Here is a 12,464-nt window from a genome sequence, read left to right on the forward strand (position 1 = left end):
AGTGACATGTGCGTCAATAATGAGACAAGCATATTCATGAACAGGAATACACCTGTAAACTAAGTAAACAAAACTGCACAACAAGGGCAATGTTGTATCCATGTACAATGTATTGGTTGCAAGTTGGACAATATTTTCTTTTTCTTAATGTATGAAAAAAACGTTCACTTTATTCTTTGGTACATTTTCAGGGGCCAGTTTGAGATTTGGGCCAACGACCTCTTTGCACAGCGTCCGCTTTGGTTATTATTCATGGAATGTTTCTGCTGAGGCACGAGTCTTCCTTGCGAGATGATACACTCTGGTGATAACTAACTTCTGTTTGGTCAGCTCTACCCTGCACGAACTACGCCTGCAGCTGGTGTGACAGCTATGAGACGACGCATACCTGACCGAATTTAAGGGATTTGTTGGTTTGATTGTAGCAGAACTCATCACGCAGCAGTACTCCATAAAAAACAGTGTTTAATTTTATGTAGGACGATCCATGCCATCGAGATCGATGTCACCAAGGCAACACCCGAGTGTCCCCTCTTGTTGAAAGATGGTTGCGCTGTTCTAGTTTATCCCAGAATTCCCACGGATTTATAAGGAGATGGCTGTCCACAAGGACATTGACCGAGGGTATGCGTGGGTGGTGTTGGTCACCAGCTGGCTACAAGTGGTCATCTCTGCCATCTTCTACTACACAACGGGTGTGGTCAACACCGCCCTCCTGGAAAATATGCAGGAGGGCGTGGTCAAGACATCGTGGGTGGGGTCTACCTTGTATGGGACGATGATGCTTACAGGTGAGTACTAAAGTATGGAAGAGAGGTATTTGTAAATAATAAGCTATCATGTCAATTTGAATATACCATTGATTAAAGTGACATTTTCGTGAAGGGGCACGAGACGCCCAGTCGGCTAAGGCGCCGCAATTAGCTGAGCAGAGTTGAGTCCCGTGGGCACGTCATAAACCTATGATTGTGGGTTCGAATCCCACTCCGCCACGACAATGTTTCTTTTTTTGGTCAGCACCAAAGGGTAAACGTCTGAGACCTGCATCACTTTGGGCTTTCCTCACACATCAAACTGATAGGACGTGTCATATGACTAGAATACTGTTCAAAGCGGTGTTCAACCCAACTCACTCCCTTATTATCGAGAGGAAAAGCGTGCAGGGTTTGGGTGTTTGTCGATGAAATCGACTCTGGTACCAGAACATACATCAAAACATACGCAGTCCCTCTTAGGCATTGTTGCACCATTCGTGATCAACTCGTACCATAAGGAGGAATAGAGAGTCCTTGCCCCTCTAGAATGTCTCCTCACTGGTGCATGAACACAATAAGTACTTCTTTAAAGAAAGATAACCCTTATTCTACCCGCGTCTTATAGTAAAATGTGGGCATGCTGTGGTTGTGATGATGGTAGTGGTAGCAGTGGTACAAAGAGGCAACTGTGCTTGTCGTAAGATGCGACTAACGGGATCGGGTGGTCAGACTCGCTGACTTGGTTAATGCATGCCATCGATCCCAGTTGCGTGGATCGATGCTCACGAAGTTTATCGATTATTTACACACCGCCATCATGTAGCTGGAATATTGCTGAGTGCGGCATTAAACAACAAACAGAACAGAAACAGCGGGTTAAAGTCATAGTAAGGGCCATCTCTCAATTCCACACGTCTTAGTAGCGGTACAAAATCTTCTCCCACGAACGAACTATCGCACAGGGTGCACGTGATGTCTATATTATTATCATTAACATCTTTTACCTCGACTTTGCCAAACTGCACCAGACGTAGCCACCACACTCCCTCTTACTTCAACCGCTCGCTGACTTGGTTGATGAATGTCATCGTATCCAGATTGCATGGATCGATGCTCATGATGTCAATCACTGGATTGTCTGGCCCAGATTTGATTATGTACGAACCGACGTCATATAGGTGGAATATTGCTGAGTGCGGCGTTAAACAACAACGTTTTTAAACAAACAAACAAACAAAACATATAACATATTGCAAGCAAACATGACGTCAATCATACATTTCCAAATTTTCATTCATCATTCTAATCGGTAATAAGCCTTGTCAGTACATATCAGAGAAACTTCTATTTTGTTGCTTTTGTCCACATTCTGCTCAACAGGCGGGCTCAATAATCACGAAAACACATGGCGTCATACATTGAAACATGTGTCGTGACGTCATGTCAATCCACTACGATGTCATGCTTGTTTCACAACTGTGACAGTTCACGTAGGGACTACAAAGATTATCATTATTTTTATATTTTTTTTAACAGAATACTACTATTCTTTCAGCACCGGTGACCAGCTCTTTAACGAATGTGTTTGGGTGCCGCATTTCGGCAGTGGTTGGAGGTCTTCTGACTCTGGTGGGCATGGTGGCTGCTTTCTTCGCCAAGTCGGTAGATTGGGTGATTGTGTCCTATGGACTTACTGCCGGTAAAGCGTCACTTTTATGGAAAACGATATAATTGCATTCCATAACAAATCACATTGAACTTATATTATTGTGGAGTTTTCAGAATCATTCAATCATTCAAAACGTTCTTGCTTGGTGTTTGTCGTTCATGACATCAATATTGTTCTGCTGCAGATTCGTTCTTTTGCTTTTGCCATTGATAGTCAGTGATACACAGAAACTTGTTACCACAAGTATATATATATATGTATATACCATCATTTAGCGGCACTTAGATTTTGGATAACAACATAGTGAAGACGATCAACTACTTAATTACATGTGTATGTTGCAATTAGTTCATTCATATGATTATATATATACACGGGGAAAGCAATAACGTTAGTAACAGGCAATAATGTACACATGTTATTTTTCACATTTGCAATGACGAAACTGCTGCAGTACGTTTATGTTGTAGTTGAATATAACATGAATAAAAATAACATTTACATCAATCTTCCACAAACTTACAGGAAAGAAAACACTTTGATTTAGTCGCTATGACATGGCAGCATGACATCTATTGCTCGTTAGCTTGTAATCTGTTTACGCCACAAATGACACCAATTTTACCATTATCGACCATAGTATAATTCATAGTTGAGAGAATGAAGATGGATGCCGCGTTTAGCGACATCGCGGAAGGAGACACCAGGTATAAGTTTTGGCATCAGATATCACACACGTGAGTGATGTGCGTGCGTGACGTCATTTTCCTGAATCATGTACTCATCCATAGTTGTCAACCTTTAACTGACGTCAACAAAAGGAACGATCTCTACGCCAAATGGCTAGTTGTAAAATTAATACAGGATACAATTATAAATCTTTACTTCTGTCTTGCAACCTTATGTTGGAAGCTGAGATAGTAATTTGAATGATTATTTACCATTGACCAGGCTAATAATATCACGCTTTGACAATCCTTTTGATATTTTAAATTTTTTTTTACTATTTTAATTTCATTTTTATTCTAGGTCCAGGGATAATTCATTTTGCTTTATATTTATATATTATTATTTTTATTCCAGGTCTAGGAATCGGGTTCCTTGATATATCAGCGAATGTTATAAATGGTCACTATTTCCAGAAATACCTCCCTCTTGCCTCGGGGCTACAGGTGTCAGGAGGAGGGTCAGGGATGCTCATAGGTGCTCCGTTAGTGAGATGGCTGCTTGATACGTTCGGACTTAGTGGGACCTTTCTCATACTGGGCGCCATAGGAGCTAACACATGTGTGTGTGGTATGATGTTCAGACCATCACCACATGAGCAACAAGCAGGAACAAAGACACCGGGAGACTTGACCCGTAATCTTGTGGATCAAGAAGTAGAAGAACAACCAGAAGTCAGAACCAGTTGTCTGCAACGTTTACGTTCGACAGGCAGTGAAATATGGTCAGCTGTGTCTAATGTTAGCTTTATGCTATATGTCCTTTCCTACACATTATGGGGATTTGGAGAATCTATTATATATGTACATCTACCTAATTTTGCGGAATCCAAAGGAACAAGCCAACAAAATTCCGCCATGTTGTACACAGCTATGGGAATTACTAGTATCATAGCTCGTGTGTTGGCAGGGTTTGCTGGTAACGATCCAGCAATAGGAGTCTTCATGCTACATACAGGTATGCTGGGTGTAGCGGGAGTCCTGATTATGATGTGTCCCCTTCTTGCCAGTTCGTTCACACAGCAGCTCCTGTTCTGTAGTATCTATGGCATCTACAGTGGTGGGCCTATGGCCTTATTAAACCCAATTATTGTTGATCTGTTAGGCGTGAAACAACTGGCGACTGGATACGGAATGGTTAATTTCATTGCTGGCCTTGGATTACTTCTCGGACCTCCGTTTGCAGGTATGTAACACACAAACATGCATCAGCGTTGCATGATGATAGAGTTTTCTCATTACACTGTCTCATTACATGTCTACTTATTGTCACTTCCCAACAAGCATATTACGATATGGCGTAGCTGTCAAATGAAGAATGCACTGTGACAAACGAGTGAATGAATGAGGAAGGGAGCCGTTCAACTCGGCTCAGAACACTGTTTCGGTTATAACAAGCTAATTTATAAGCAGCAGTTACCGGTCTTCAAAAAACGGTCGTCATAACAGACATTATAGGCAGCGTGAGTTGGCATCACATCTGTTACATGCACTACCCCTACTATCCCTACTCGATGTGTTGTATAGTAAGCATGGGGGCCCCGGCTGGGGTAAAGGAGAGAATCTGACAAGTCTAAGGGACTCAGCTGCAGACCAGAGAGGAACAAGATAATTTCTTTTAACAACTTATAGCTCTCAGAACACCCAGCACGTCCAGCGAACATGTTACTTTTTCGGGTAAAGCCTAATTAACGGCATTATTAAACCCCGCCACGAGGTGGGAGGGGAATATAGGAATGGGGGCCGTCTGTCCGTCTTTCCGCCCTTCTGTCCTTCCGTCCGTCACATTTCGTTTCCGGAGCAGAACACAAAAACCATGAGAGATATCGTCACCAAGCTTGGCATATAGATAGGTCTAGTGGTCAACTGGTGCCTTTCGATAGTTTGGGATTTAAAAAAAAAATAATTCGAGTTTCCATGGCAACGACTTTGACTTAGACTGAAAATAGCGGTAGTCCTCGTATCCGGGGCAGATCTTGAAAACCGTACAATATTCCTTCACCAAACTTGGCATATAGATAGTTCTAGTGGTGAACTGGGGCCTTTTGATAGTTTGGGATTTAAAAAGAAATGTTGAGTTTCCCTGGCAACGACTTGAACTTAGACTGAAATGGCGGTAGTCTTTGTTTCCAGAGCAGATTTTGAAAACCGTACATTATTTCTTCACCAAAATTATCACATAAATAGGTCTAAAGGAAAGCGGATGCCTTTTGATACTTTGGGACTTTTTAGAGAATTATTTTTCGAATTTCCATGGCCACGACTTACACTGAAAATCATTAAATTTGTCACAGATCTTGAAAACCGTACAATATTTCTTCCACACTTGGCATATAAATAGGTCTAGTGGTAAACTGGTGCCTTTTGATAGTTTGGGAGTTTTACGAATGTTTCCTTAGCAAAAGCTTAACTCGGAAACCGTTTACCTATTCTACAAAAACATCTACGCATGGTTGTCTGAGAACCGTTACCATAATTACCTAATTGAGATGTATACCACTTGACAAAGGAACTTGGTCAAGGTATATGGTGAATTATTGTGAAAACACAATTTACAAGTGGCACCTGAACCAACCTACTTCATCGCAGTGCATGGTGGTAACATGAACAGTGGCACCCGAACCAGCCTACTTCCTCACAGTGGGTACCGGTTACACGACCATGGGCACCCGAACCAGCCTACTTCCTTGCAGTGGGTAGTGGTAACATGAACAGGGGCACCCTGAACCAGCCTACTTCCTCGCAGTGCATGACGGTAACATGAACATGGGCACCCGAACCAGCCTACTTCCTCACAGTGCACGCCGGTAACATGAACAGTGGCACCCGAACCAGCCTACTTCCTCGCAGTGCACGCCGGTAACATGAACAGGGTCACCCTGAACCAGCCTACTTCCTCGCAGTGCACGCCGGTAACATGAACAGGGGCACCCTGAACCAGCCTACTTCCTCGCAGTGCACGCCGGTAACATGAACAGGGTCACCCTGAACCAGCCTACTTCCTCGCAGTGCACGCCGGTAACATGAACAGGGGCACCCTGAACCAGCCTACTTCCTCGCAGTCCATGACAGTAACATGAACAGGGGCACCCTGAACCAGCCTACTTCCTCGCAGTGCACGCCGGTAACATGAACAGTGGCACCCGAACCAGCCTACTTCCTCGCAGTGCACGCCGGTAACATGAACAGGGGCACCCTGAACCAGCCTACTTCCTCGCAGTGCACGCCGGTAACATGAACAGTGGCACCCGAACCAGTCTACTTCCTCGCAGTGCACACCGGTAACATGAACATGGGCACCCGAATCAGCCTACTTCCTCGCAGTGAGTAGTGGTAACATGAACAGGGGCACCCTGAACCAGCCTAGTTCCTCGCAGTGGGTATCGGTAACATGAACATGGGCACCCGAACCAACCTACTTCCTCGCAGTGCACGCCGGTAACATGAACAGTGGCACCCGAATCAGCCTACTTCCTCGAAGTGAGTAGTGGTAACATGAACAGGGGCACCCTGAACCAGCCTACTTCCTCGCAGTGCATGCTGGTAACATGAACAGGGGTACCCGAACCAGCCTAGTAAGTTTGTTGGTGTGCTTGATGTTTTGTGTTTTACAGAAATACACATGAATATTTACAGTGAAAGAGACCTGCCAGGATATAAAGTCTATCTAGGAGACACTAGACACACGGTATTGCTGTGTATGTTTCAACAAGTTTTCAGAACAGTGTCCAGCTGTGTGATGTAATGCTATCTCGCAGTATTGAATACATTTCCTTTCTTGTTGTCATGTTCTGCATTGCTTGTGTGTATGTTCCCCCAAAAGTGTCATGGACACGGTTGTCACATTCACTTTCTCATGTCAAGCAGCATGAAGGTGAACATGTCCTAGTTACTGGGGATTTCAACTGTGATCTGAGTGAAACGCTGAAACTTGAAGATTTCTTTAATGTGCGGAAAATGACTCAACTCATTCACTCTCCAACTCACTGTCTAGGAGCTACACTGGACTTGTTGTTTACTGATCGTGCCAGTGTGTAGCATTCCAGACTCCAGTCTACTGCTCAGTTCTTCAGATAATTGGTGCTGTACTTCTCAGTACACCTCATGGTGACCACTGCTCTCATTAATCTCAAAGTAAAGTAAGAACTCCCTTACTTCTCTGATTATTGTTTAAGTAATAACACAATGCATTACTTGTACAGTTACGTATTCTATCATAAACTGCAGATGGCAAAACAACACCAGTAATATCTTTTTAAGTGTTGCAATTACGCAATTTACAAAAAGGTCCAGTGAACATAGTTTACATGAGTTAATGCATTGCACACAACCGGCCAGTCTTTTGTCCCACTCCCTTCAAATGGTTGTTCCCTCCGAATCCCATTGATCTTGTCAACATCTTATACGTTCCTATAATCTAGACGGATTCGTATCATATTGTTTATTTTTGTTCAGGCTTCATCATGGACGTCTCGGGAAGCTACGACGTTAGCTTTGCTTGTTCTGGTAAGAACCATAAGTCTTGATGGTTCATATTTGGCTATCAAAGACAACGATACACTATAATTTATTGTAGTAATGTATGTGAACGTTATTTGAATGAGATGGTGATGTACACACTGAATGTTACATGGAATATAATAAGCTTGTGTACTTTAATGTAGTTTCAAACTTGGAGTTTCTTGAAATAATAGTGAGTTTCCACATCCACCATGGATCATTCACGTAACCCACTTGTGATAGGAATCTCTTAAAGAAGTAAGGTGATGATAATATTAATGAACTCTACATATGCATACTACACACAATGCAATGTGTGTGGTAATATATTTCCAAACAGGAGCTTGTATGTAAATGTTAGTAGGTAACCCAGATATATAACTGTTTCAGGAAGCGCACTTGTGATAGGAAGTCTACTGTCTCTGGGCATACCGATCTTTAAGCGACCAAGTGCGACAAGTGTCTCCCGTGACAGAGAAATGGACATGGCTGTTTCTGAAGAATACAGAGCTGTGGCATGTGGAACAGAGGGCCAATAAATGTCATACACTCATTGCGAAAGAGTTCTGTTTTTCGTTATATTAGACCATCTGTCATTTTACCACAACATATGCCTTTCTGCAATTGTTTATTATCCATTTTTTCCTTGGTGGACCCTCTTACAGACAGACTGATGGCTCAACATTACATACAGATCAGCCCAAATAGTACAAACAGCTTAATTAGTTCTAGCAATACATGCAGTTCACTTCTAACAGTACATTCAGCTCAGCTCAAAGCGTACAAACAGCTCAGTTCTAGCAATACATACATATGAGTTAAAATAATGTATTTATATTTCGTACTGCCAACGGTTTTGTTATGAAGCAGAAAAGACTGTATAGCTCCTGACTGCCACACTGGTGTCTCAGAAAATAAACTACTTTTAATGTTCCATTTTACGCCCTTTGTGGATTAAACACAGAAGAACACTTTTAACATTTAGACATGTTTTACACCTATCATTACAAACACTACTTTATATGCACGGGGTGGTCGGGTAGCCTAGTGGTTAAACCGTTCGCTCGTCACGCCGAAGACCTGAGTTCGATTCCCGACATGGGTACAATGTGTGAAGCCCATTTAAGGTGTCCCCCGCCGCGATATTGCTGGAATATTGCTAAAAGCGGCGTAAAACCATACTCACTCACTCACTTTGTATGCACATTGTGTACGTGGCGGGTGCTTCCGATAGAGCAGGACATGCTTACCCTTTTCGCGAACACCTGGTGTCATCACTGATTTTCAGTGATTCATTCATGTAACTCTTTTGCTTTTACATCCAGTGAAGTTTGTTTCAGCTGATAATCGACACTGATTATTTCCTTTGAATTTAATTCGTTTGTAGTTCAGTATGAAAGAAACCACGTTTTAAGTTTGGACTGTGTTAGATAACCTAGAACAGTGTCGTCGTTATAATGTTTTAATACCTGGACCTCAAGTAACCTTGAGGGACGTTGCAGTGTTTCCTTTGATGTGTTGAGAATGTGTACAAGCTGTTCACTAACGTACGCGTACACATGTTTTTGTACCACTGACCAAAGGGATATTTTGTACTATTTTTTTCTAAATATTGATATATGCTACATTGGAAAGGCGAGGAGAAATGCAAACTACAGTGTCATTTCTTAAAATGCAAACAACTGAAGCGCACGTAAACGAACCATCTGCCCTGCCTGCACGATTACCATACATAACAGGATGTTTATGCATGTCAACAAGCCTACACTTCTTGAGTGAGTGAGTGAGTTGGGTTTATATTAGTTATATCGCGGCGTGACAGCGGCGTGTCAGCTTAATGTGGGAGGAAAGCCCGAAGTGATGCAGGTCTCAGACGTTTACCACTTCGGTGAAACCCACGAGTACGGGTATGGTGCTGACAAACCTAGAAACATAATCGGGGCGAAACGGGATTCGAACCCACAATCATAGGTTTCTGGCGTGCCCAAGGGACGCAACTCTGCACAGCGAATCGCGGCGCCTTAGACGACTAGGCCACCCGTGCCCCCTACTACACTTCTTGATGCTAAGTTAACAAGATATACGGTTTGTCCACTGGACGAAAGGCAAGTCACATGACCGAGAAACTGGCGTTCATTGCAATATGAACAACTAATTTTGACGTTCATACGTTTTTCACAAGACAGTTTTCTTGAAATGAGTAAACACTGGACTACATCCCCATTCCTGGTGAAAACCTTGGCAATTCCCGAGCACAAATAAATACAGAAGCTTTGTTTCTTGTCATATATCCAATATAATCTTGAATTCAGTGATTGTGCATACATTGTAAACACTTACAGTGTGTGACTGCATGTCCATGGTCGAACATCCTTGCAACAAAACCTCAACACAAGAGGCTACTAATTCTCGACCATCTGCTTAAATAGATTACACTGAGCATAAGGGGAAAATAACAGTGAGAATTATGTGAATGGGCAACTGTAAGTCAGGGATGAGTCCAGGTATTTGCAAACAGGGTAGACATATCCAGATTTACCGGTAACACCCACCATTCACTTAATGTCAATGAAAATGTTAATGTTTGTTGTCTGACGCCGCACAGCAATACCACTGTCATACGACGGCTGCCTGTGAACAATCCAGTTTTAACCAGACGAGGAACTGCAGACCCAAACTATGGACACGATCCGTGATTGAGCTACCCACATTTTATGAACGTCGGAGCATGCAGTTTGGCCCACGGTATACTACAAGGAACTGAGCGAAAGTCAATTTAAAAAAGAAACAAAAAAAACATGTCTAATGCCTTCTATCATTTCTCAACTCCAGTAATACCTAATGCGCATTGGTTTCTCACGAGGCACTACACAGTGAACTGAGTGTACTTTATATCAGATGAGTTGAGTGGGGAAGCCTCGTGGAAAAGGCGTTCGCTTGTCACGCCGAAGACCCGCGTTCGATTCCCGACTTGGGTACGATAAGTGAAGCCCATTTCTGGTGTCACTCACTCACTATATTACATGTAAAATCTGGTTTCTTAATTTACGAGTTGTAACTTATAACACAGGAAAGCACAATACTATCGTTTTCGGGTAAACTTATTCAAACGGTTGAAGTTAGATGGAGTGTGGTGGCTACGTCTGGTGCAGTTTGGCAAAGTCGAGGTAAAAGATGTTAATGATAATAATATAGACATCAGGTGCAACCTGTGCGATAGTTCGTTCGTGGGAGAAGGTTTTGTACCGCTACTAAGACCTGTGGAATTGAGAGATGGCCCTTACTAAGACTTTAACCCGCTGTCTCTGTTCTGTTTGTTGTTAAACGCCGCACTCAGCAATATTCCAGCTATATGACGGTGTAAATAATCGAGTCTGGACAATCAAGTGATTGACATCATGAGCATCGATCCACGCAATTGGGATCGATGGCATACATTAACCAAGTCAGCGAGCCTGACCACCCGATCCACTTAGTCGCCTCTTACGACAAGCATAGTCGTCTTTAACGGCAGGCATGGGTTGCTGAAGACCTACTTTACCCCGGATTTTCACGGGCCCGTTACCGCATGTGCAAATGAGATGTCAAATGTTTGAACCTGTGTAACCATGGTAACTGGGTTGGCGTAAAGCATGGGTTGCTGCAAAGGTTAGGCCCGTCATATTTAATCTGGAACCCCTGTCTGCCGACAATCGGGGAACATGAGCCAAGCCTTATTGAGATGGATCAAGGGTATAGCGTGCTCATCAAGCATTGACAGAGATCCCGTTCCCAAGAGACACAATAGGAGTATATACGAGGCACACCCTACGAAGTATCAAACAGACAATACCTAATCGTAGAGGATGCGAATATGTGGTGAACACTGATTCCTCAAATCCAGGAAGACAACGCTGATTGGTATTCTACTTTAAAAAAATGTGTTTGTGATTTTTTTCGTTTGTTTTGGACATCCACCCAATTATTTCAAGACTTTGTTCGCTTTTTGAGTGAGTGAGTTAATATTTAACGTCACATCTGTAGTATTTCAGCCATATCGTGACGAGAAATACATTAATTATACTTATAATTAGACTGAATAAAGACCTGTCAACGATAGACAGTAAATATATTTATCACAGATTATATTTAAAACTAGTAGATACATACAAATATAACATCATACGTAACAATACAAGATACAAATGAGCTATAGATCGCCAGCCACCGAAGTGAGATCACCATGCTAGGGTCCATGGGGACTTACAGTACTTTTGGTACCTGCATGGACCCCAGTCGGATTTACATCATTCCTACAGCTGTTGGCGATTATTGACAAATTTAGCAAACATTAAAACAACACATATGATACAATTAAAAAAGTGGCACAAATAAATATACTTTGAAAGACGTGGTCTTACATACCCTCTCAGGGGGACAATAAGTTTACACTACTTTAACCCCAAGATAGACACAATTTTTATGGATAACAACTTCTTTAATACTGTGAAAAGCGACGTTTCGGTATAGATCCTTATACCGTTGTCAAGCAAGACTGAATGAGGAATACCTACGGGCATACCTATAGCTAAAACTTGCTGCGTAATGGTTCGCATATATTTCTTAATATATTATATATATTTCAGATGCAATTAAAAACACATCTGGACGTGAGGAATTATACAGTGTGATTGAACACATTTAACCGTGTCTTGGGTATTTATTTAGATGTAAGACGTATGTAAAATAAAAAAAAATATTTCTGAGGGATTCCTTGACGAAGAACTTGAAATCATACGCGCATTCTGATTAGTTTGTCGTATGGTCGCACGTAAC

General features: G+C 42.3%; 1 protein-coding gene across 1 annotated transcript; it reads left to right on the plus strand.

Moving 5' to 3' along the window:
- Positions 1-595: 595 nt before the first annotated feature.
- On the plus strand, positions 596-8,261 carry LOC139447190 (monocarboxylate transporter 14-like). The gene is made up of 5 exons (XM_071228406.1): positions 596-791; positions 2,311-2,454; positions 3,508-4,335; positions 7,605-7,655; positions 8,040-8,261. Exons 1-5 carry the CDS (start codon positions 596-598, stop codon positions 8,186-8,188), a joined length of 1,368 nt encoding a protein of 455 aa, XP_071084507.1. The 3' UTR covers positions 8,189-8,261.
- The last annotated feature ends 4,203 nt before the right edge of the window (positions 8,262-12,464 follow it).

Source organism: Haliotis cracherodii, unplaced genomic scaffold (genome assembly GCF_022045235.1).
Source record: "Haliotis cracherodii isolate W230 unplaced genomic scaffold, xgHalCrac1.p SCAF_7, whole genome shotgun sequence".
NCBI classification, from domain to species: domain Eukaryota; kingdom Metazoa; phylum Mollusca; class Gastropoda; order Lepetellida; family Haliotidae; genus Haliotis; species Haliotis cracherodii.

Coding starts and splice junctions, on each gene's coding strand:
- LOC139447190 (XM_071228406.1), top strand. CDS start 596: ATGGCTGTCCACAAGGACATTGACCGAGGGTATGCGTGGGTGGTGTTG. Junction 792..2,310: donor TGGGACGATGATGCTTACAG/GTGAGTACTAAA, acceptor CTATTCTTTCAG/CACCGGTGACCAGCTCTTTA. Junction 4,336..7,604: donor TCTCGGACCTCCGTTTGCAG/GTATGTAACACA, acceptor ATTTTTGTTCAG/GCTTCATCATGGACGTCTCG.